Source organism: Sceloporus occidentalis, unplaced genomic scaffold (genome assembly GCF_023333645.1).
Source record: "Sceloporus occidentalis isolate IW3139 unplaced genomic scaffold, rSceOcc1.0.p SCAF_2, whole genome shotgun sequence".
NCBI classification, from domain to species: Eukaryota; Metazoa; Chordata; class Lepidosauria; order Squamata; family Phrynosomatidae; genus Sceloporus; species Sceloporus occidentalis.
Window position 1 is genome coordinate 31,724,484 of NW_028316982.1, and position 27,258 is coordinate 31,751,741.

The window sequence follows — 27,258 nt, forward strand, 5'->3', positions numbered from 1 at the left end:
GGAGGGAGGGGCCTCTTCCTTCAGGCAGTCCAAGATGTTGCTGGTCTGCCTGATGGCTCCCTCTGAGGCCAAGATGACAGTTGAGGAGGGAGGGGCCTCTTCCTTCAGGCAGTCCAAGATGTTGCTGGTCTGCCTGATGGCTCCCTCTGAGGCCGAGATGACAGTTGAGGAGGGAGGGGCCTCTTCCTTCAGGCAGTCCAAGATGTTGCTGGTCTGCCTGATGGCTCCCTCTGAGGCCAAGATGACAGTTGAGGAGGGAGGGGCCTCTTCCTTCAGGCAGTCCAAGATGTTGCTGGTCTGCCTGCTGGCTCCCTCTGAGGCCAAGATGACAGTTGAGGAGGGAGGGGCCTCTTCCTTCAGGCAGTCCCTGATGTTGCTGGGTCTGCCTGATGGCTCCCTCTGAGGCCGAGATGACAGTTGAGGAGGGAGGGGCCTCTTCCTTCAGGCAGTCCAAGATGTTGCTGGGTCTGCCTGATGGCTCCCTCTGAGGCCAAGATGACAGTTGAGGAGGGAGGGGCCTCTTCCTTCAGGCAGTCCAAGATGTTGCTGGTCTGCCTGATGGCTCCCTCTGAGGCCAAGATGACAGTTGAGGAGGGAGGGGCCTCTTCCTTCAGGCAGTCCCTGATGTTGCTGGGTCTGCCTGATCTCTCCCTCTGAGGCCAAGATGACAGTTGAGGAGGGAGGGGCCTCTTCCTTCAGGCAGTCCAAGATGTTGCTGGTCTGCCTGATGGCTCCCTCTGAGGCCAAGATGACAGTTGAGGAGGGAGGGGCCTCTTCCTTCAGGCAGTCCAAGATGTTGCTGGTCTGCCTGATGGCTCCCTCTGAGGCCAAGATGACAGTTGAGGAGGGAGGGGCCTCTTCCTTCAGGCAGTCCCTGATGTTGCTGGGTCTGCCTGATCTCTCCCTCTGAGGCCAAGATGACAGTTGAGGAGGGAGGGGCCTCTTCCTTCAGGCAGTCCAAGATGTTGCTGGTCTGCCTGATGGCTCCCTCTGAGGCCAAGATGACAGTTGAGGAGGGAGGGGCCTCTTCCTTCAGGCAGTCCAAGATGTTGCTGGTCTGCCTGATGGCTCCCTCTGAGGCCAAGATGACAGTTGAGGAGGGAGGGGCCTCTTCCTTCAGGCAGTCCAAGATGTTGCTGGTCTGCCTGCTGGCTCCCTCTGAGGCCAAGATGACAGTTGAGGAGGGAGGGGCCTCTTCCTTCAGGCAGTCCCTGATGTTGCTGGGTCTGCCTGATGGCTCCCTCTGAGGCCGAGATGACAGTTGAGGAGGGAGGGGCCTCTTCCTTCAGGCAGTCCAAGATGTTGCTGGGTCTGCCTGATGGCTCCCTCTGAGGCCGAGATGACAGTTGAGGAGGGAGGGGCCTCTTCCTTCAGGCAGTCCCTGATGTTGCTGGGTCTGCCTGATCTCTCCCTCTGAGGCCAAGATGACAGTTGAGGAGGGAGGGGCCTCTTCCTTCAGGCAGTCCAAGATGTTGCTGGTCTGCCTGATGGCTCCCTCTGAGGCCGAGATGACAGTTGAGGAGGGAGGGGCCTCTTCCTTCAGGCAGTCCAAGATGTTGCTGGTCTGCCTGATGGCTCCCTCTGAGGCCAAGATGACAGTTGAGGAGGGAGGGGCCTCTTCCTTCAGGCAGTCCCTGATGTTGCTGGGTCTGCCTGATCTCTCCCTCTGAGGCCAAGATGACAGTTGAGGAGGGAGGGGCCTCTTCCTTCAGGCAGTCCCTGATGTTGCTGGGTCTGCCTGATCTCTCCCTCTGAGGCCAAGATGACAGTTGAGGAGGGAGGGGCCTCTTCCTTCAGGCAGTCCAAGATGTTGCTGGTCTGCCTGATGGCTCCCTCTGAGGCCAAGATGACAGTTGAGGAGGGAGGGGCCTCTTCCTTCAGGCAGTCCAAGATGTTGCTGGTCTGCCTGCTGGCTCCCTCTGAGGCCGAGATGACAGTTGAGGAGGGAGGGGCCTCTTCCTTCAGGCAGTCCCTGATGTTGCTGGGTCTGCCTGATCTCTCCCTCTGAGGCCAAGATGACAGTTGAGGAGGGAGGGGCCTCTTCCTTCAGGCAGTCCCTGATGTTGCTGGGTCTGCCTGATGGCTCCCTCTGAGGCCAAGATGACAGTTGAGGAGGGAGGGGCCTCTTCCTTCAGGCAGTCCAAGATGTTGCTGGTCTGCCTGATGGCTCCCTCTGAGGCCGAGATGACAGTTGAGGAGGGAGGGGCCTCTACCTTCAGGCAGTCCCTGATGTTGCTGGGTCTGCCTGATGGCTCCCTCTGAGGCCGAGATGACAGTTGAGGGGGGAGGGGCCTCTTCCTTCAGGCAGTCCAAGATGTTGCTGGGTCTGCCTGATGGCTCCCTCTGAGGCCGAGATGACAGTTGAGGAGGGAGGGGCCTCTTCCTTCAGGCAGTCCAAGATGTTGCTGGGTCTTCCTGATCTCTCCCTCTGAGGCCGAGAGTTTGTGATTAAGGATTAAATGGAAGGGGGAGAAATTAGAAATTAAAGTCTTTTTCACACTATACAGTTGGCCCTCTGTATCTGCAGATTCAGCCATTCATGGCTTGAAAATATTCCCTGTCCAAAAAAATTCCCATAAACAAACCTTGATTTTGTCATTTTATATAAGGAACACCATTTTACTAAACCATTTTATACAATAGGACTTGAGCATCCACAGATTTTGGTATCCATGTTCGGTTCTGGAACCAAACCTCAGTGTATATCAAGGGCCCACTATACAATTAGAGCACTTTAATACCGCTTTAATTGTTATGGCTCCTTCCTATGGAATCCTGGGATTTGTAGTTTTGTGAGGGATTTAGAATTTTCTGCACATTTTAGATTTGGGATGTAGCCATGAGATGTAAAATTGTAGCAATACATTATTAATGGGATGTGAAACAGATTTTACTACATTGTAACAATTTCCTAAATCTGCTTGCCTTCCAATCTTGGGGGGAAAGCACAGTATAAATGAAGAAGGAGGTGATAATGATGATAATTAGAACCAGCATGATTCAGTGGTCTGAATGCTAAACTAGGAGTTTGGAGACTAGGGTGCATGTCCTCACTTGGGTGACTTTAGGTAAATCATATGCTTTCATTCATAGGAAGCAACATCAAACCTCCACTGAAGAAATCTTGCCAACAAAACCCTGTAATAGGTTCACCATAAGCTGTAAAATATTTGAAAGCGCACAATGAGAAAAAGAACAACAAACATAATAATAACAAAAACAAAAACAACAATTTGTGCATATAGTATATATGCTTGGATAATAGAAATTTTGACACATTCTATAGTGAAATCTAAAGACTGTTTGCAGGGATGTAGCCAGGATTTTGGGAAGGGGGGGGGTCAAGACTAAGTGCCACCATTTTGAGAAGATAAGCCCCCCCCCCCAGACACAAAAAGAGGGTCGAGCGTTTACCCTCAACACCTCGATGGCACCACTTTAACTTCCATTATGGCTTCATGCTATGGAATCTTGAGATCTGTAGTTTTGAGGACCTGTTGAGTCATCTGTCAGGTGCCACAACAAACTACAAATCCCAGCATTTCACAACATGGAGCCAAGGGCAGTTAAAGTGGCATCAAACTGGATTATTTTTTCAGTGCAGATGCAAACTGAGTCCTTCCTCTGAAGGTGTTTACATCAGATAAATTCAGCTCGATAAAGCAAAGATCAGCTGCTTGAGCAATGAGCGGCAGCCACTCTGTTCATGCTCAGAGACACTCTGCTCATGCTTTGAGACACTGTATTCCAACTTCTGAGCTGACCTAAGAACCCAGGCTACATCCACACAACACTTCATTCCCACTTCCAAGAGGGATTATTAATTCCAAGACATACACACACACACACACACACACACACACATATACACACACACACACTTTTTAATTCCAAAACTCATCTATCTATCTATCTATCTATCTATCTATCTATCTATCTATCTATCATGATTTTAAATTTCAAGACATTATAGGTTCTTTTCTTTTTATGAAAAACAAACCCCTTTAAGAGAATCCTATTTTGGGAGAAAGGCAGGATATAAAATCAATCAATAAAAAAATTATAGTGCAATAGTCCATCAGTGCATGGCTTGCATTATAAGACTATAACTTTAAAACTTTATACATTTAAAAACAATTAAACTCACAGTAGGCTCAGAGTGCTATAGAATCATGGAATCATAGAGTTGGAAGAGACCCCAAGGGCCATCCAGTCCAACCCCATTCTGCCATGCAGGAACTGCCAGTCAAAGCATCCTCAACAAATTATGTAATGGAGGTGTCCATCTACATTGTAGAAAGATATACTATACATTAATGCTATGGAAAATCACCACCTTGAGTCCGTATATTGGAAGAAAGGCGGGATATAAGAAAACAACAACAACAACAACAATAATATCTGGGTATTGTAGTTTTGTGAGACACTTAGCATTCTTTGTCAGAGAGCTCTGGTGGCACAACATACTACAAATCCCAGGATTTTCCATAGCATTAAAGTAGTGTCGAACTGGATTATTTCTGCAGTTCCTTATTAGACTGCAGTTCCCAGCAGTCTGTGGTGCTGCTGGATGATGGGGCCTGCAGTCTAGCATTGCCTGGAGCAGGGCCATAGGACTCCACAGCCCCGATTCATCATCTTAGATTGATTCCATATATTAATTAATTAATCATAAAATCATAGAGTCGGAAGAGACCCCAAGAAGGGCCATCCAGTCCAACCCCATTCTGCCATGCAGGAACTCTCCATCAAAGCATCCCCATTGACATGCTGAAAAAGGGCCAGCTAATTGTATTTTATTCTCTTTGTCTTTTAAAAAAGAGAAAAAACAAGGCTGGAAGGAAGCCTCTTGCTTTTTTGCATCACAGACCCTCCTCTTTTTTGTTGTTGCAAAAATCCAGAAATGACTGTTTTTGAAAATATGAGTCCATTCTCAGGAGAAATGTCCAGAGTAGAGTCTGAGTATCCTTTCTCTGGACTTCTGAAACCTGAATTATTCCAAAACCCAAAACTGACCCTGAGAGCATCTAGTCTGACCCCAACTCAAGGACACCTGGGCATCCGGAAGGTTTAGATCAATTACTGAATTATTGAATTATACAAGGAATAGTGGTCTCAGGGTTTTGCTCACAGCTCAGTGTACAGAAGCACAACATTATTTTAAAAATACTGTGTATTAAATTACCTTCAGTCTATGTCTGTGAGATGCATAAGAAACATACATGGATCCCATCTCCCATTATATCCCATTAGACATATATAAATATACCAAACTCTGAAAAACTTCAAAATCCAAAATACATCTAGTCCTCAGCATTTTGGGTAAGGGATATTATTATTATTATTATTATTATTATTATTATTATTATTCTATATTGTACATGGATATAACTGCTGAAAGTTAGAAGTCACCTTTTCTTTCTTTTATATTTCCTTTTAGAAGCTTCTTTCCTTTTTCTTTCTTCCTTTCTCCCCTTCCTCTTCCTCCCTTTCTTTTCCTTCTTTTCTTCAGTTCTCCCTCCCTCCCTCCCTCCCTCCCTCCCTCTCATTCTTCCTTTTTTCCCTTCCTTCCCTTCTTCTTCCTACTCTCCTTCCCCATCAAGAGACTTTTATTCTGGCAAAAGCACAAGGGAGGAGGGGGGAGGAGGAGGAGGAGGAGTGGAAGCTGGACTCCGATGGAAACGAAAGGGAAAGAGACCCCCTCCCTCCCCCTCCTCTCTCTCTCTCTCTGAGCTTGCAACTTTTGTTTTGTCTTTCCCCTTTTCCCTCTATGAATTCTCCGAGTTCTCCGCGGTTTTAATGGAGAGGAGGAGGGGGGGAGGAAGGAGCTTGAATGCCCCCAGGGCCTGAAGGGGGGGGTCCGGAGCCCTAACCCCCCCCCCCTTCCCTACGTTTGACAGTTTCTTTTTTTTAAAAAAAAATGGTATTGCAATTCTTGTAAGCATTTTCAGCACCAAGCTTCAGTTCCTGGAATTATCTGATGGGATAATTTAAACTACTATAAAATCCATATAACTTTGTAGAGTCATTAGACTTAGATATGTCTGGGAGCTTGTGGAGGAGATAGCATGTCAACCAGAAGAGCACATTTAGCTGGTTAAATGAGATGACTGCAGTTTCTGTTATTACTCAACTACTTTTTTGCCCAACCACAGTAACAAGAAGCATGGACTGTATCTACTACTAGTTCCCATGCTACTTGTATATCAAGGTGGGCTATCTCTGGGGATCAAAAGGCCATTGTGGGATACACTGAATCCATTTAGAGTCACAACCCCTGCTGCAGCTGCTGAAGTTGTAAACTTATAAACAAGGAATGCAGGAATGTTTTAAATGAGACATGGGAATCTTACAGCCGTCAGACTACATGTCCCAACAACCTGAATCAGCACAGCTAATGGTGAGTGATCACGGGAATGCAATCCAACAACATCTGAAGAACTATGTGATTCTAACCCCTATTTTCTAGGGAAGGAAATTTTTTAAGGTAAAATGCCTTTGTGAATGGTATATAAGTTTTGTGTGAAGTGTCGGCATTGGTAATTTGGGAGACATATTGCTCTGAGATGTGGGAAGAAAGGTATCATAAGATACAGCATATAGAAAAGGAAGACTTTAAAAAGAAATAAGAAGAAAGGTGAAGATGTTGAGTCTGCAGGATGAGGTATGCCACAGCAAGGAAAGGTTATAAAGAGCAGAGGTTTGGAGTAAACCTCTGGGTAAGATGTTGGGGTTGTGGGACCAACTCCAAGTTATCTCCCAAAGTAACTTATTAATGACAGAGACTTAGGTATCAGCAGAGCAAACATGTGTGAGGGTGCACCTTCAATTTGCTTGTCAACTTATGCCAGCCCCATGAATTTTATAGGGCTTTCATATGCAAGGAATATTCAGAGGTGGTTTGGCCAGTTCCATCCTCTGAAATATACTCTACAGCAGCTGGTATTGTTTGGTGGTCTCACAACCAAATACTAACCAGGGCTGACCTTGCTTATCTTCCAAGATTAGATGGGATTGGGTGTCTTTAGGGTACTTAAGCCTTAGACCCACCACGGAAACCTGAAATGTATGTTTCATGCAATTCCAAGAGATCCAAAATATTTTCCTTGACACATTAACTCTCATGTACACACACAAATTTAAATCAAATACATGTTTATGCATTCTTAGTAACCATTATTCAGGGTATTTTGTTTCTGGGTTCTTTTAAAGAGACCATTTTCTTTCCCAATGTGCACTGTTAGCCTATTTAAATCAGTACAGATCTCTGGTGGGAAGTGCACCCCTCCAGAATGTATCCACTTTGGCACAAAATCTATGCAATCCCTTAACTGTCCCTCTAGCAGCAATAAAGGATGGCCTAATTAGCTAAATATAACACCTCTGTAAGACAGTAACAAACTAAACAGATAAATGAGTTGGTCCTGAAGAGATGTTATACGCTCTGGACCAGTAAATGGAAATAATCTTTCAACAAGAAACTAACTGGCAAGATTTTTAGGTAAAAAATTGTTCTTGCTTGACACTGGTGCTAATGATACAACCATGTACAATGTGCAATGATGCAGCCATATTAATACTTGCTGTCCCTAAAGGAAAATGAAAAGTTGACATGTATGAGTTAGAAATATTGAGTTGGAACCCTTGGTTCATGTAGCCTCATTTGCAGTAATAGAGCTTTGGAAAGTTACTTTTTGGACTATAACTCCCCAGTTCCCCATTCTAGCATGGCCACTGGTTGTAGTTTAAGCATATCTACTTGATATTTAAAAGCATGATTTCGATGAAAAAAAAGGAGAAAATATGAAATATAAGATATGAACATGGGCTAGGCATACATATTAATATATTCTAACCATATTTTTTTTAAAAAAAAACAGACATTTTTTTTCTGGAAACTGGCATCTATAAATTACATGCTCATGAATAGCTAAAGTAGTGAGATCTTCTCATAATTGAAAAATATATGGAGAATGTTTATCTTTCCAGCCTTGATAGTAAGTAGGAGTGTGATAGTAAGATCCAACCACGCTGACTATTAGTTAAATTCCATGTCTCAGCAATATAATTTAAAATAATTTGTGTCAACAAATATCAAATATTTTTCCAATATAAAATTAATGCATACAACTAAAAGGAAATAATTAGATAACATACCCACATTACATGATACAGGGAAGTATTTGCAGTATTACTGCCACCAACATTAGTTGAAGTATACAATTAAATCCAAGGACATTTTCAACAGGATGCTTTTGTAGGATTTTGGCTGTGTGGACTCTGGGAGACAATGAATCTTAATGCCTAGGAAGTAAAATTTAGGAGTTAATGGAGTTTACATTTTACTTGACTTTAAGACTCATTGTTTTCCAGAGCCCACATAGCCAAAGAAGAGTAATGGTCTCTATCTACATGGATATTCCTCTGTACCAGCTTAACTAAGGACAACTATAAGTTCTTAACAAAATGTAGGCCTGTAACTCTAGCACTGTAATTTTTTTCTCGTTTCATTTTAACACCTTTGCCTGATAAAGAATCCAGTGGAGCCTTGAAAGCTTGCATCTATTATGTCTTATTTGATTTGTAAGCCTGAGGACAAGGGCCTTTTTGCAAGCTGCTCTTTGTAGATGAATGGTAGTATTATAAATAGTCTAAATGGGGGAAAATAAATTGATGAAGGTTTTGCTTGTTACTCGTGTAAAGAATATGGGGGTGGTAGAGGACTGAAGACAAATTTTTGACCTACTATGCTGTCATCCACTGGAGGGAGCTTGGGAACTGTGAAGTGACCGTCTGAGCTATTTTGTGTCATTTTCTCCCCCGGCAGAAAAGGTTTGCAACACTCTTGAAGGAGTGTCTGTAGTTTTCTGATTCTACATGTTTGGTTTCGAGGGAAGAGGTTAAAAAAGGATATCATATACAATTAACTTGTTTTAAGCACCCTTTACTTAGCAAATTATTTTATACAAAAAAATGTTTTACTCCAGCTAAACCACAAACACAGTGTGGGTTTCATGTGGTCTTTGACCAAATGAAAACAAGAAGAATTAATTTAATTAATAATTAATATATGACATGATATACTGTATAACATTTGTGGGTAGAAAGTGGAAATTAAATCACTAGCGAGTGATTGCAAATTATTTGCAACATTTATATTAGCACCACTAAGATACTGAAATTCTAACTTTTCAATGGAAAAGGTCTGAAAATACTGTCATAGAAATCCATGCCAGGCCACAGCTTCAGCTAAATCTGTTATGCTGATATGGCAACTATCTCTGGCTCACCGTAAACATGTTTACAGGAACCACAAACATGGCAGCAGCAGACAAGTAGCAATGATCACAGCAGTTGTAACAGAAAGTATAGCGATGACAGACATCTTCAGTTTAAAACCTATTTTGTATTCAACTTCCATTTCACTCTGAATCATATACACATGCATACTAGATTCCTACACATCTATTAACAGATGTATAATTGATCACAAGAGCAGATGACTCCACTATAGGTAAATATATCACTGATGACATTGCTATTGTATATCCACTAGAGTTTCAAATAGTTTAAATCTTTTTTCTATTAACATACATTACATCACCCACAGGGAAACTTGCCAGAGGTCTTTCTATGCACTTGAATGCATTATCAGTTTCAATGATATCAGCAAAGAATGTAAACTGCAGTGAAAGCATGCATTTTCATGTAAATTGCTAATCCATTCTTTCCACCATTCTTAACATCAATTTTCATACAATTTTATATTAGAAATACTTGTGTAAACTGAAAGGAAGATTCTGTTCTTTAGTGTATGCTTTGATTATACATGGCAAGGAATGTCTGGAGAACATTACGAACATCGGTGCTGGGTAAGACCAAAAGGTAATGCAATCCAGCATTGTTTCTTGCAGTGACCAAACAGATGTCTATGGGAAGCTTACAAGTAGGTTATCAGTTAAATATCACCCTCCCACTCATGCTATCTGGCATGTGGACCCTATATGCTGGGGTTTGGTTACAAGATCCCCCATGGATAACAAAATCCATGGATGCTCAAATCCCATGAAATATGACATAGCAAAATGGTGTCCCTTATAAAAAATGGAAAATCAAGGTTTGATATTTTAAATTTATACTTTTTGGAGAGATGTGCCTCATAACCAGGAGCAACTAACTATTCAAATCCCAGTTTAAAGCCATCCAATATGACATGGTCAAAAATGTCTATGGGAAGCTCACTAGCAGGACACAGTGGCAATAGTGCTCCTTAATGCATGTTCCACATAAACTGGTATTAAGCATACTGCCTATGATAAAGCACTAGATTTCCTTATCCTCTATGAGAAAAAGTGCCTTTTCACATTTCCCAGTCCTCAAAGCCAAAAAGACTTGTTAGTGGAATATGCAATTGACCTGACATCCCTATAGGACCACAAAGGTATTACTGTTTCATGTTAAAGGACCACAAACTATAGGAATGCAAGGAATCACACTAAGAACAGCTTACAAACAAGCTCATTGGAATCCAGTGAGACTCATCTGTAAATAAAAAGCAGTTACAAAAGGGATCCCTCTATTCCCAGATAGTGTCATGGTCTGATGAATTCTTGTACAAACAGAAATGGGAAGAGGTTTTCTCCCATTGCAGACTTCCCTACCAATTTCTACAATGTTTCTAGAAATCCTTGCATTCTTTTGAAGTTGAGTGAGTGCAGAGCAAGGAACTGGCAAAACCACATCTGAGTATTCTTTACCTATGGGGTCACCATAGGATGATAGACAAGCTGAAGGCATGCAAAGAGAGAGAAAGAGAGAGGGGGGGGGGGAGTTGGAGAAAGAGAATCAGTGAATATCATCTCTCTTGCTCAATGAATGGAAATCCACTCACAAAAAGCTCAGTCCAACCCAATGAAGCTCTTCCAGCTTCACTCAAAATTCCTCTCCTCTCATCCAAGCAGGGAATTTAATTCCCATTTGAAATGTGCTTCAGATGGAATCTGGAAACAGCAGGAAAATTTGGTAAACTCCAATCTGTAATTTTAATACTTCTGAGATTATCCCAGATTACTTTCTACAAAAGCAAACCTTCATATTAAAATAGACTACAGATATGGTGTCTGCATGGGAAATGCATGATTTGGTGATACATGGAGGGACAAAAACCATGAGATAATGAAGTAGGGTGTGAGAAAAGAACAGCCTTTTAAGGATCACAATGGCTCTTAAACTGTAAAGTGATTGTTATCCTTAAGGGCATAAAATTCCAATGTTATATTACATTAATTAAAAAAATTAAAGTATAATTGGAATTATACATGCTGGTCTGGAATCTGGACGACAAAAATAACATAAAGGAAGTACACAGTTTGTAAAGAAGGAAAAAGCTGCTCTTGCCTAATGGATGGAATGCTATTTTTATCCTGCAGAGAAGCTATCACATTGCAGGTGCATTAGCGAGTTAACATTTCTGTTTGGGCTGCAAACACTGCAGAGAATGCAAGTGGTCCTCAAACCTCAACTAGTCACGTAGGCAGATTTTCCTGTGTTACAGAACACCTCATCATATAGTTCCATTAAAATCACAAAAGAGTTGCTGTTGACCTTGTTAGGTTATAGATTTTAACCTTGGCTTTTAAATAAAAGAGTAGGGATATTTTTTCAAAAGCATTACAAATAAGGTAGTTATGTGCCAGTGTAAACAATATGTAAAATATATCAATTGTCTAACATTTTATTCTAAAAAGGAAGCTGTTCCTTTTAAATAAAAAGGGGGGATATATGTTAACAGATTAAGGGCGAGATATATTAATAGATTAAGAAAAAGTCAATTAAAAAACAAGAAGGCAGAATATGAGATTGTCAGGGAAGGTACAGAACTCAATCAAACAAACTGGAATATTTTTTCTCCATTTGGAACTGTAATAAAAACGAATAATTTGATATTTTTGAGCAAGGAAGAGTGAGATTACAAACTGTAAATTATAAGGTCTAGGTCATGTGTAGGGAACAACTTTGGGTAAAAAGCCAGATCCTTACCTCCACTAATCTCCCCCACCTCCATTGTGTGGATAATATCAGATAGGCAAAGTAAGGCAGTGACAAAGCTAGGCACACTCATCCACTGCTCAAAGGCCCAATTGAGTGTTTTGCCCTCTGCTCATCTTCCTAGCTCTGGAGACTGCAGCTTAACTTTATTGAAATATGGGCACAGACTATAGTTACCACAATGGAAACCTATCCAAATAAACTACTTGTGCATTCAAGCACAAAAAGAGAGAGAGGAACAGGATGTTGTTACTATTATCTTTCAAAGCCAGCTCTGGTAAAATTGTACTTCACCAAAAGGTAATTTTCAGCATGCTATGAGCATACTTTATCACATGTAAAGGTTACATGTAAAGGGAAGCTCACCAAGAGGCCACCTTTTGTCCTACATAAGGGAAAAGGTAGTACAGTATATATATTAAAGAAAAAAGGAAGGAAGGAAGGAAGGAAGGAAAGAAGGAAGGAAGGAACAGTTGGCTTACCTGTTTAAATATCTGCAGTCTTGTAGAAAGATCTAATCCTATATACAGTATAGGCATACTTTATACTTTGATGGGCAACCTCTGTTTCATGTACTAGATTGAGGCTATTCTATTTTGGACATGTCATGAAATAATATGACTCATTAGAAAAGATGGTAATGCTTGCTAAGATGGAAAGCAAGCAATTATCACACAGCAGCTTACCGTGGCTAAATCATTCCCAAAGTGCCTGGGTGTGATAGCCAATCATGCTTGTCTCCAGTAATTTAATCATCATTGAGACATGCTGCTCCTCTTCGGTCATCAAAGCTTTCAGGGAGTAGTCATTTCTCCATTAACGAAAGTTCCTGTTGTTGAAAAATGTCTGCTCCACAAATGCTTTGATGACAGGAGAAGAGCAGAATGCCTCAATGACGATTAAATCACTGGAGGCAAGTGTGATTGGCTATCACATCCATGCACTTTGGGAATGATTTAGCCATGTTTTACGCCTGGTAAGCCTCTGTATGATAATCACCTAGGAAAAGAAGAAGACTGTATTACAGCTGGATAAACTCAATCAATGAATCCACAGCCTTGTTTGCAAGACCTAAGCAGGGCTCTCCACAACAGGTGACTTGGCAGTCTCATTCAGGAGTTCTCTATAAAATGAAGCCAATTTGACAGCAATTACAGTCACCATTTTATTATGCCATTGAATTTAATGGGACTTAATTTTGGTACCCATGGCAGGTCCTGCAACCAAACCCAAGTGGATACCAAGGGCCCACTGTAACAAATGAAACATTACGTTGCAACACTAAAGTCCAAAACACACTGCAGAAATAATCCAGTTTGAGACTCCTTTAATTGCCCTGGATCAATGCTAGGGAATTCTGGGAACTGTAATTTTGTAAGACATTTAGCCTTCTCTGTCAGAGAGCTCTGGTGTCACAACCTATACTTCCCAAGTTTCCCTAGCATTGAACCAAGGCAGTTAAAGTGGTCTCAACTGGATTATTTCTGCAGTGTGTTTTGGACCTAAGTAACTGGCCCTTAAAAGCAATAATCAAGTTATCACCACTAGCTCAACCAATCCCTGTAGTTAGTACATGAGATAATCAAAGTTTATTGACTGCAATTCTTGATGACGCTTCAGGCAAATAAATAATGTCCTTAATTGTCATAAGCAGGATGCTCTTTTTTTGTTCATAAAGAAAGCAAGGTTTACTTCATATCATGCAACTGGGCTCCCTTATGCCAGATTATAATTATCCTTTTTATTACACCACTTTATAACACTCAAAGTGCTTGACTCTTTACAGCAGTGCTACACAGATAGCACTGTGTCTGATACTGCAATTAGCCTCTGTGCACAGGCTATTCATAAATATAGACTGAGAAGAGAGGGAGAAATATGGAGATGTTGGGAGCTGCACTAATGTCAACCATAGCGGTCTTGTAGCCCTTAATAAGAAGGAATGTGAAAATGAGAAGAGAAAATGCAGATGGCTATCATATGATGTTTTGCTCTTGCTATCGTATCTACAACATTCAGGCTGAAATTTCAGGCTCTGTGCAGGAACCAGACTGGGCACCATCTAATTAGGACAGCTTTATGTCTGCAGTGTTTTAAACTCTTTGGCCCTGGCAACACGAGGTGATAGAGGAAAAATAATTCACTGCTGTTCTCCCTGCAACCCTTGAGGGCAGCAATTCCTTCCTTCCTTCCTTCCTTCCTTCCTTCCTTCCTTCCTTCCTTCCTTCCTTTTTTGGATGCAGTGTCATGTAGACAACAGAGAAGAAAAACCAGAGCCATCACAGACCTCGGAAGCAACAACTTAAAAGTAACGTAATTATGTGTACACAGCCAATATGGTGTAGTTGTTTAAGTGTTGGACTAGAACTCCAGGAGACCAGGGTTCAAATCTCACTCAGCCATAGAAAACCACTGGGTGACCTTCGGTAAGCTACACTCTCTCATCTTCAGAGGAAGACAAGGGCAAACCACCTCTGAACAAAAATGCTGACTCTAAGGTAAACAACAACAAGTTGCCCACTGCATTTTTAGGAACTGAGGCTGTACAAACTCATTTTAAAAGTAATGTAATCAATGGAACAAATTCAGTTTATTAGTGTAACAAGTAATTTAACAGACCATTTAAAGACAAGGCATTTTTGATTGGAATTCCAAAAAAGTAACTATCTTTCAAAAAGTAACAAAAATAAGCAATCAACAAATAATGTAAAATGCTATTTTTTAAAACGAGTTTACAGAGTAATGACAATGAATCAGTTCTTAAAATATGATAATGAGTAATGTGAAGAAACAAGTTATTTTTAAAGCAACTATTTAAAACCTCTCATAGTTATTATGTTTTGTCTTCAGGGATTCAAATAATCATAGAATCATAGAGCTGGAGGAGACCACAAGGGCCATCTCATCCATCCCCCTACCATGCAGGAACTCTCAATCAAAGCATCCCCGGCAGATGGCCATTCAGCCTCTGTTTAAAGACCTCCAAGGAAGAAGACTCCACCGCACTCCAAGGGAGTGTGTTCCACTGACAGTAAGAACATCTCTTACTGTCAGGAAATTCTTCCTAATGTTTATGGGGAATCTCTTTTGCTACAGCTTGCATCCATTGTTTCAGGTCTTATAAGCTTGCTCATAACTGATTGACTGATTGACACATAACTCAATGGTAGTGCATGTATCACATAATAAAAGGCCCCAATTGGTCAGCCAGTTAAAAAAAAAGTCTCCGATGGAAGTTCCTAGGAGATACCTCTTCATTAAACCCTGAATGGCCCCTCAAGTTAAAATGGATAACACTGAGACAGGCCAGTGATCTGATTCATTATATGGAATATTTTCATGTACATTTATTACTGGGATGAACAACTACAAGAGGTTGAAGGGTGCTTTAAAAGGTAACACCTAAATACTGATTAGTGATAGATCTGTAGCTCCTGAAAGCTCTTCATATTGACTCATCGAGCCACACTATTTTTATGGTGTGATACTGGTTCTACTATCATATTATCCTTGGGTGTTAAATGTAATGCAACGAATTTTTAAAAAGTATAATTAAATATAAATATAATTCCTAAAATTAGTCAAAGAACTGGCAGGGGGGACCTAGAAGAGGCCTGAACATTGCTAATGGGCACAGAATGCTGACTAGGTGTTGGTGTATGTGTTAATGAAAAGAGGTTTCCTGAAAAAAGGCCAAACTGAGTATGCCGCACCAGAATATATTATTGTAGGTACCACTTGTCCTGTCTAACCTATTAATTATGTGAACTGTTACTGATACTGGATAGTAAATGGCTTTTCTTTTCAGTTTTGATGGAAACATTTCAAGGCTGATAACACAGAGATTATCCATGCATGTATTAGAAAATGGAAAGGGCTCCGATCTATCTCCCTTCCCTCCTCTTGCTCAAAAAACTTTCTTCGCCCTTTCACCCATATCCCAGTCCTTCCTATTCACTGTTTTTTCCTCTTAACTATCTATGCTGTCTAGAAACCTGGTGGGCATGGCTAAAATGCATCTTTTGGCCATTCACAGAGGCAGGTGCTGCAGTTCCAAGTGTTTTGCACTCACATCCACTTTATTACACCCTGCTTGTTCTCTACTCCCAGCACACTCCAAAGCTATAATTATCTAATTAATGCTAATGACAAGCAGCAGATAATCACTATCTGTGTCATGCCCTGCTTGTGAGCTTCCCAGGAGTTCCCAGCTGGCCAATACTGGAAACAGAACGCTCAAATAGATAAATCTTTGTCTTGGTTCTTAATGCAGTTTTCTCTCTTGTGAACGGGATTAACACAACATCAGAAGCTGGTTTTTGAATGCATCAATCTGACTTCAGGACATGCAAACCTCCCAATGTTGTTCAACTCCAACACCTTTCAATTCCAGTATCATCAGGAGGTTCTTTCATGTGTTCTGTGAAGCACAATTTTAAAGATTCATATTTGTAGGCAGACAGCCAGCATGGTGCAGTGGTATGAGTTGGACTACAACTCCAGAGACCAGGGTTCGAATCTCCACTTGGCCAAAGAAACTCACTGGGTGACCTTGGGCATGTCACATTTTTTCAGTGTTAGAAGAAGGCAAATGCAAACTCCCTTTGAACAAATCTCCCTGAGGAAACCCCATGATAGGATCACTTTCGGCTGGAAATGTCGGCTGGACATTTGTGGACACCAACCTGCTAGGAAGATGATAGAGTCTGTCAATTGGGGTTTATAAACAATGATTGTATGACCATCTTTCAGGCAAGCTTTTTCTGTGAAATTTCCTATATCTGCAGGTGGCTGAAGTGGATGATTTTTGGGACATCTTTCAGCTCCACAGTTCTGTGATTCTGTTCGTTGACTCTGTATGTCACTACTGAAACACCTCTACTTCTATACTTGTACACTGCTCTCAATGGATATCCTCACCACCACCACCATCATCACTATTGCAGTCACCACCATCATCTGGTACTGGTAGTAGTAACATTAGTAGTAAAACAGATTCCAGACAGAAAGAAATTACATATCTTGATTTTCTCTTTCTCACAATAGTAAAGACAATATTTACAATAATATAACAACTTCAGCATTGGAACATGAGAAATGTAAGGCAAAATAACAATGGCCCAAATCATATTGATATCCCCAACAAACCTAGGCCCACTGAATCATAATTACTGAGTGGTGAGTCAAAATTTCTGTAAATCCCACTGATTCTGTGAATTTCTTACAGTGGGGACCAACAATTGGATTCCAGCCAATGTAATAAAGGTGTGGGAAAAGAGAAAAGTTGATTTAGGTATTTGTTGTGGAAAGTGCTTATGATAAAGTTAAGGTTTTTAAAACACACACACAAAATGAATAAGACTGAAAACATGTCTTCATTTCTGCAGTGTTACAGTACAGTTACATTCTTTTAAACAACTAAATCTGATTGTAGAGAATGCTGCTTTATATGAAGAACATCATTATACCCAAAGATCAATGTTATTGGCTGTCATTTTGTAAACATTATGGAACATGGAGCACATTACATTACTACAAGCATCATACAAGGTTATGCTCCTTGCAGTGATATAAAAATAGCTAAAATAAACAGGCCCAACAAGCAGGCCTGGCAAAAACTTCAAAATATAGCTCCACTCATTTTTTTAAAAAGAGCTACAACTTGATTATCCCAAAGAGAAGTATTTCCTGACTGAACTATGGTTGATTCAAATTTACCTCAGATGTATATTTTTTGAAGAAACACTGTTGCTGAGTTAGGTGCAGGAGGGTCTTAAAATTAAATTGAGCCAGCATAGTATGTCTGTTTATTTTTTTAAATCAGTTTTTATGATACTGCAGAGGCACTACAGCAGGGGTCGGCAACCTCCGGGCCCCGGGCGCCTTTCCGCCAGCCCCCGGTCCCTCCCGCCGCCGAAATCGCTGCCGATTTCGGCGGCTTCAGCCGCCATTTTGTCCTTCAAAATGGCGGCAAGGTCTCGCGCGATTTCACCGCCATTTTGAAGGGCAAAATGGCGGCGCCCATTAAGAGGCCCGCTGCGGCCTCCGGAGCCCTGAAACGGGGCTCCAGCAGCCGCAACGGGCCTCTGGGAGGCCCGTTGCCGTCGCTGGGGCCCTCCAGGAGGGCTCCGATGGCAGCAGCGGGCCCCTGGGAGGCCCGTTGCCGTCGCTGGGCCCTCCAGAAGGGTTGCCTTTGCTGGGGTCCTCTAGGAGGGCTCTGACGGCGGCAGCGGGCCCCTGGGAGGCCAGTTGCCGTCGCTGGGGCCCACCAGGAGGGCTCCTGTGACAGCAACGGGCCTCCCAGAGGCCCGTTGCCTTCGCTGGGGCCTCCAGGAGGGCTACGATGGCGGCAGCGGGCCCCTGGGAGGCCAGTTGCCATCACTGGGCCCTCCAGGAGGGCTCCGGTGGCGGCGGCAGGCCCCTGGGAGGCCAGTTGCCGTCGCAGGGTCCCTCCGGGAGGGCTCCGGCGGCAGCAACGGGCCCCTGGGAGGCCAGTTGCTGTCCCTTGGGCCCTCCAGGAGGGCTTCTGCGACGGCAGCGGGCCTCCCAGAGGCCCGTTGCCTTCGCTGGGGTCCTCCAGGAGGGCTCCGGTGGCGGCAGCGGGCCCCTGGGAGGCCAGTTGCTGTCGCAGGGGCCCTCCAGGAGGGCTCCAACGGCGGCAGCGGGGCCCTGGCATCAGGGGCCAGCAAAGACGGGGAGGCCTCCAGCGCTGGCGGTCCCCGCCGGCTCTTTCCTGGCCTCTGACAGGGCCTGGGGCCCGATCAGGGGCCGGCAAATAGGAGGTGGCCTGGCCCCTGGGGGTGGAAGCTCCACCCCCCGGCTTCGGCCTCCCTGTTGTCTGAGGGACACCAACCCGGCCCCCGGCTCAAAAAGGTTGCCTACCCCTGCACTACAGTGTTTACAAAACACTTGCTATACCATATTTGCACTGCAAAATTGTCTTGAGAATTTGCTTTTTATTTTACTTTATTTTTAAAAAAGAAAGGCAACCACCTAAATTCTTGTTTTCCATAAATCAACCAGTCCCATGTCAGTTTTCACTAACACTGTAGAAACACCAGCATTCACAAGCTATGTATTGAAAACTCCAACATAATTTAAATAAACCTTTGTTCTTTTTACCCTAGAATAACAAACTCAACTTCCTTACTTACATGGACTAATACAGTTATCCACTCACTTCATTGTAAAGAACTGCCTGAAATGTCTGTGTTTTACAAATTCATAAAGAATTGACCTTCCAAAACCTTGCAACTGTCTGGATTCAGTCCATGTACACTTACACATATGTTTCAACTATTAATGCAACAATGGAAACTTTGGGGGGTTTGAAAACTGTCTCTGAACTCAAGACTGAGTCCGGAAAAACTCAGGACTGCTATTTTGAGAAGACAAGAGGCAACTCCATTTGCCTCACATCAAATGTGGTTATTCCACAGATCAGTGGCTCTCAGATATTTTGGATTTCAGCTCCCAGAATTCCTGATTGCTGGACAACTTGGATAGTGCAAAATACCTGGAGGACCAAAGTTTGGGAATCATGTCCAATTGCTCTCCCACTGAATTGGAGTTACCTCTTTATCATACAGAGGACAACTAACACCCCAAACCCACAAAACAGTGATATCTTTATTTGACCAACCAAAATGCACAAAATGGCCTATATTCAGCAATTCAGCTAGCATGGTATGTACATCTAGAAATTTAAAATCTGCAGACAAAGGATTATTGGCAGTTCCACCAGTGCATATGGCTCTGTCAAGGCTGTGACCCTTTCAGGATCTGGCTCCATATTTATGGAACAGCCTTCCTTTGCAACTCCAGCTGGAGGAGGATCTGATCCACTTTCATAAAGGATTGAAGACTTTCCTCTTCAATTCGTTGGATTAAGTTGCTGAGCATGTCTAAGGTGTCTGAGATGGGCAGTGACTGAGGAAGATTTTGTTTGTTTTGTTTTTGGAAGATTAGTATATTATTTTAGTATTTTAGAGTGTGATGTTTTATTGTTTGCTTTTTATTGTGTGATTTGATGTACCACCCTTTGGTGGAAATGGAATTATAAATTATTATTATTATTATTATTATTATTATTATTATTTTACTATGTGATGCCAGCTTTCACGGCTCCACTGGCTTCTTCATCAGATAAAGGTGTTAAAACATCATACAGGAGAAAAAATATATATAAAATAATTATGTTAGTCATAGGACTACATTTTCTCAAGGTGGTTTCTGTGGAGAGATATTCATGCAAGCAAGCCATCATGTATTTTGTGCATTTTGGTTGGCCAAATAAAGGCATCACTGTTTTGTGGATGTACCGTGTGCTATATGGCCATCATAGCTAGCCCTGAATACATTATCACACAGATAAATAATATTGGTTATGAAAGATCATCATCTAAACATCATGCTAAATGATTGCTGATTGAGTGACTTCACACAACATAATGTCCTAGCTCAAAGAAGCCACTGAAACCATGGTGGAGAAAAATCACTCGAAGAAATGGACAACTTAGAAGGCAATTTTTCCACCAGCACCAAACAAAGGTGTGTGTGTGTGTTCATCTACAAAGCTTGAGCAAAATTCTAATGATAATATTAATGACATTGTGAAATATAGAAAAAAATAAGAAAAATCTTCATATAACAAGCTTTTAAAAATATTTAAATCTTCATATGCCAAGTTTTTCCCCCTGAAGCTTGAATGAGTGAGTTATTTTATAGTTTTTGATCCCAAAGACAATTCCAGTGTATAGAAGGTTAAGGTTAGGGTCAGGGTTAGAGTTCAATGTAATGTATTTCTTGACCTCACTGAGAATTCCAATGTCTCTTCCAAATGGGAGCAATCTACTGGTTACTGGAAGATGTTACTTTTACTTTGCTGTCACCTGGTTCATAAAAGAACAGGGTCTGTTTTGTTGGGTTTGCTGTTGTTGTTTTGTCCTTATATGTTAAATTGGCTTTGACAAAAAGTACCACAATGGCAAAAAACAACAACAGATATATTTTTAATTTTATTTTGTGCTGGATATTTTTTGTTTGTAAATAATAAAGCAAATGATTGTACATTCACAGGTGGTTGAGATAATGGGGAAATGTTTACAACTGTTCAGAGACAAAATTGTGGAATGCCTACATGCCACAGTCTAGCTCTGTATGGCTTCAACAAAATGTGACACTACAGAAATGAAATGTCACATCCTGTGTATGAGGGTTAGACTATATATTTTGCACCCCTTAAGATGTTCATTTTAATAGGGAAATTAGAAAAGTGTATTGTTTACAGGCATGCAGGGATTTACTAGGCTAGGTATTTTACCTTTATCTGAAATCAATGGAGCCATGCTGAGTTGCATGAAACAAAGATACGGCTCATTGATTTTATCAATTTGTCTTATTAAGTTCATATTTACTAATTAAAACATACAAACTAAAACACAACAAAAGATTTGGCATATAGAAAGGGAAGAAAAGGATAAAATATACATATATAATACCTAAATATAGCTAAAATTAAAACTAAACTAAACTACACAAAACTAAGAGTATGAAACATTACTAAAACACTAATCTATTACAATGCACACAACCTAAGTAAAACAGAAGAGACTTCTGAATTCCCCAGATAAACTGTAATTTTAAAAAAATCCTATTAACAAAAAAGGTATTATTCAGTCATTAGAACTCTAACTAGATTAGACTTTCTAGAATCACTAGTAACTATAACCACATATTATTACATTATTAGGTTTCTTATTTCTCAAAAAGTCCATAAATAGTGTCCAGTTCTTCAAAAAATATTCACTTGAATTGTCGCAACTCGGTATGTCTGCAACTAGGACAAAGTCTCCAACCTTAACAATGGATTTTATCAATTTCTGATTGTATTAAATAAGGTCAGTTCAGAGCCTGAAATCTGGTGAATTGCTTCAACTCAGATAGCAAGCCTAAATATTCTGCTGGTGAATCTACTTGCAACACTGGCAAAATACCACAGCAGTAATGTTCAATTCACCACATGAACGGATGCCATCACATTGTAACTTTCTCTAATGAAGCATCACTGACATGGATTGCAAGAGGGGAAATCACTGACATGTTGACTCCAACCCATGCACTGAGTTGCATTTAATCATACTCTTCATGGGAGAAAGCTCACCATGGGCATACCAACTCCTATGGTGAGTGTCATTTTAAGCAAAGCTTAGTGAATCTTAAAGGGAAGATGCAACACATCTGTCAAGCAGCTGCTAAGCAATATATATCCTCTGAATATGCCTGATGCAATTTCTTCTGATTTTGGCTCAATGTGTACCAAAGTCTTAACATGGGCAGCACTGATTTCTTCTAAAGCACACTAACAGCAGTGGTAACAATAGTTATAAAACCAGGCAGGATTTGTGTATGTGTTTTCACTTAATCCAATGAGCTCCAGTCAACAGAATGCTAGACACTAACGATTCTTTCCATATTTTGAGTCTAAATAATTTATTGGCACTATTCCCAACTTTTTCAAAGGGACTGTATGCAAGTGAACATACTATATGATGAAGGAATCACTTCAAATATTATTAGCTTTTGTTTCAAACGATGCTCCCTTCCAAACACACCCACCCACCTCCACACAAATAAAAATGAATTAGACACTTTCAATAAGATATTGGATTGCTTGAATTTATTCAATATATTACCTTACACCATCACTTTTGTTGGAACTGCTCCCTCATATGAATGCCAAGTTCTATTGTATAGTAAGATCTTAATCCTTATCTGCTAGGGCAGAACTACTGAATCAATAGAACTGATATACATGCTGATTTGCCAGTTATCATTGATTCAATGGATTTACTCTAGTTAAGATTAACAATATGAACTGGGTTTAAGTGTCACACCATGGTACAGATATATATTTAAAATACATGAACAGACAGCTGTTATCTAAGATTATTCAAAGATGCAGTCATCCCTCTGTATCCGCAGATTCTTTATCCACAGAGTCAACCATCTACAGCTTGAAAAATTTTTTGAAAAAATATAAATTCCAAAAATTTGCCATTTTATATAAGGGACACCATTTTACTACGCCACTGTATTTAATGTGACTTGAACATCCATAGATTTTGTTATCCACAGGGTCCCTGGAAACAAACCCCAGCAGATACCAAGGACCCACTGTGCATATGGTTGGATGATTCTGTTCTTACAAAAGCTTTAACAGTGTGTAATACAGTGCGCCTGCATCATAGGAAACAAAATGGTGCAGTCGCCCGTGGCACTCGCATTGAACCACATGCACGAGCTCGATTATTGTCAATGGGGCTTGAGCTTATGTGCTATTTGCAACACAAGCCAGATGAGAACATTTCTGATTGGCGGATGGTTCTAACAAGTTTCTTGAAGCCAACTCCATCCTCGATCCCTTTCAGTCTGGTTTCCACCCAAGGCATTCTACTGAGACAGCTCTCACTAAGATTTTGAATGACCTTTTACAGGCCAAGGCTAATGGCCTTTACTCTGTTCTCATCCTTCTTGATCTGTCTGCAGCCTTTGACACCGTTGATCACTCTCTTCTAGTTAATATACTTTCTGACCTTGGGTTCTCAGACTCTGTTCTCGACTGGTTTAGATCTTACTTGTCTGGCAGATCTTTTGCAGTGGTTGCTGGCGGTCAGACTTCTTCTCCTGTTCCCTTATCTGTTGGAGTTCCCCAGGGCTCTGTTCTGGGTCCCCTTCTGTTTTCTCTCTACACACTGTCCTTAGGAAAACTCATTAGCTCTTTTGGCTTTTCCTACCATCTGTATGCTGATGACACCCAGCTGTATCTTTCCGTCCCTGACCTTTCTCCAAGGCTTGAACAGCAAGTTTCGTCTTGCCTCACAGCTGTCTCGCAGTGGATGCGCTATCGGCGTTTGAAGCTCAACATGTCCATGTCTTTCCTCCTAAGCCCACCCTTCAACTCTCATTTTCTGTCTCTGTGGACAACATTTCTATTCAACCAGTCCAGCAAGCCCACAGTTTTGGTTTTATCTTTGACTCTTCTCTGTCGTGTATCCCTTAGATCCAGACCACAGCCAAGGCTTGTAGATTCTTTTTCTACAATATTGCCAAAATCCGACCATATCTCTCCGCCTCTACTGCCAAGATCCTGGTCCATGCCCTAGTGATCTCACGACTTGATTACTGTAACGTCCTCCTGGCTCGGCTTCCTCTTTCTCACCTCCATCCTTTAATCTCTGTTCAGCATTCAGCTGCACGCATTATCACTTCCACCCACCGCACTGACCACATCTCTCCTGTGTTGGCATCCCTTCACTGGCTCCCCCTCCCTTTCCGCATTCAGTATAAGCTCCTGCTGTCGACATTTAAAGCCCTCCATGGACTGGCCCCTCCTTACTTATCAGACCTTCTTTCTCCTCACCTTCCCACCAGGGCCCTCCGTTCTGGTAGTCAAGGTCTGCTGTCTCAGCCCAGGATTTCCTCTGACCCATCCCGGATTCGCCCCTTTTCACTTGCTGCCCCTCACTCCTGGAACCTTCTTCCCCCACAAGCAAGAGCCATCACTTCTTTAACCAGCTTCAAAACGGAGTTGAAAACCATCCTGTTCAGAGAAGCCTTCCCAGGCATTGCATAATTGTGGCTTACTATTTGATGTTCTTTTGGTGCCTGTTTATCAAACCATTTCCTGTATTGCTATGTACTGTATATGCATTATCCTACTTGAGAGTATGTATTTTCCCTGGAAAATGATTAACCATCCATTATGAAGCCAAGCCCTCCCTCCAGTCCATCTGCCTTGGTCCAGGCCTTGGAGGTAGAGAGGAACTGCTGGACCTCTTACCCTTTCCCTCCACCACTCCCTTCTCCTTCTGTGTCATGTCTTTCTAGATTGTAAGCCCGAGGGCAGGGATCCGCCTAACTAAAAAGATTGCATGTACAGCACTGTGTAAATTTACAGCGCTTCATAAATAAAGGTTAATAATAAATAATAATAATAACATCAACACATTTCATTCCTTCCAAAATCACTGATGTCATTTTGATCAACTTTTAAACTGAATGTTTAAAACAATACTAACCATAAAGCAATCAATGGATATTTAAATCAGGAGTGGGCTCAGTTTGGTTTGGGGATTGCATATAAAGCTTGTTTTTGTGGCTCTTGACTCCTGCAGACCTCCTAGATCATCTTTTTCCCCCTCTGGTGAATTGTTTCACTGGGAATCATTTTACGGTAGTGGTCTTCAACCATGTAGACCACCTAAGATTATTCAGAGATTGAGATGGGTTAGAAAAATAATACAGTCTAACATTCACATACAAATTGCTGGTAAGCATGCCTATCAAATATAATATGGAGGAAATCAAACAGCAAAAAACATAGTAAAGCTTAAAGACGCACTGGAGTCTAATTCTGTAATTATAGATTACAGAATATAAAGAAACACACTACCAGACAAAGTATTTGTCTTCCTTTCCAACAGCACTTATTTTTTTTAATAATTACGCCAGTGCTTCTGGGTCTACAGTGAACACATTTACAATGTCATTTATTTTAAGTTGAACAAACAGAACTTTCTGAATTTATTTTACTGATGTTGGCCTGATGTTAGACACATAAATTCCATTCACACTGAGTCATATGACATGTCTATGACTCTGAAGGAAGACAAATATCCAAAAAACAGCAATGGTAAGATACTTGTGCATAACTTTCAAATCACTACCACCAAAGATCCTGGATACATTCAAAGATCAGTCCTCCAGGTGCACTGAATTCTACATCACTTAACTACTACACCACAATATCTAAGTGAAAGTGACAACATTTTGATTTCCTTTCACTGTACTATGGCCTGTTACAGACTGCCAAAATAAAGCTGCTTCAGGTCTCTTTGGAGCTATGCTATTTAAATGATGCTTGGGTCCTAAGAGTCTGGAGGTAGCGCCAAAGCCACACTTCATTCCTAAGCACTGGAGTGCAGCTTTGGTACAGCTTCCGGATTCTTTGGATGCATGCATCATTTAAACAGCATACCTCCAAAGAGACCAGAAGCAGCTTTATTTTGGCAGTCTGTAACAGGCCAATGTGATTATTTCAGAGCTGCAGTTTTAAACATGCTAAAGACTAAGCTCCCATCAAAATTTCCCAAAATTTGAAACAATGCTAGTATATCTGTACTGCTTTAAAAATAGTCCTTTCTCTACTTTCTACAGGTTCTCTAAAACATACACACACGCGCTAAAAAACAAACAAACCGGCAATTCTCATGGCATAGATATTGCAAAGGGGCTTGTGGTTAATGTTTGATTGTGGCTAGTTTTGAAATAATATAGTGAAATGTCTTCAACTGTTTCATGATAGCCACCATTTCCAAATCTCTTCCCTCATGACAAGCCAAAATCATTCTATGTTCTGTAAAGATCGTAAAGCATGCTTAGTGGCTTGTATTGAGTCACTATACTGTTATTTGAAATAAATCTGAGATTTGGTGAATTCTCACTGTTTCACTCTCCTAACCACAAACAATCCCATGTGAGTAACAAAACATGGAAACATTTATGTTTGTTTATTTGATTGAAGGCGTCTTAACCTATCTTTTGATCATAAGCCAACTAACTAATGTAATGTGGCGGCGGCAGCTCTGCAAACCATACAATTTCTCAATTAACCCCCAAAGACTTAATAAAGAAAATGGAGGTTAAAATCTGAGAAAGAGGAAGCAACCTAGGCTACCCCAGCCTCTGTGCCAGTGGAAAGAAAGACTATCATCCCCATCTACTCCTATTACTAGTTATAGAAACAGTTGAATCAAACAGAAAAATAAATACATATACCAAAAACTGTAACATTGGTATGTGAATCCTTATGCATATGGTTATGTAAGATTGTCCACTCCTGGCAAACCTCTTCCACACTAGCATTTGGCCTTACCTAGTTACATTGCAGTACTATCATTAAGTGCCACATATGTGATAGTGGGGTAGGATTACAGGCAGCCATCTTACTATTGTATGTTACTATCGTATGTTAATAGGTTTACTTCAACCTGTTTCCCAATATATTTTACTGTTATATTTCAACATGTATTACCCTTATAAGTGTTTACTTTAGATTACCTCAGGGCAGGTCTCTATTTTTAACTTAATTGATTCTGTACAGCACTATGTAAATTTATGGTGCTTTATAAATAAACTGTAATACTACAG

General features: G+C 41.3%; 1 protein-coding gene across 18 annotated transcripts in view; it reads right to left on the reverse strand.

Annotated features, from left to right (window-relative positions):
- MBNL1 (muscleblind like splicing regulator 1) overlaps window positions 1-27,258 on the reverse strand; it is a 249,606-nt gene that overhangs the window by 62,559 nt on the left and 159,789 nt on the right. Inside the window, exon 1 of one of the 18 annotated variants that reach the window (XM_089509030.1) lies at window positions 25,128-25,305. The exons of the other annotated variants lie outside the window; for them this stretch is intronic. Coding sequence (XP_089365156.1) covers window positions 25,128-25,130 — 3 coding nt within the window. The 5' untranslated portion in view covers window positions 25,131-25,305. Of the gene's footprint in view, window positions 1-25,127; window positions 25,306-27,258 lie in introns of those variants that run through there. 18 annotated transcript variants of the gene reach the window in all.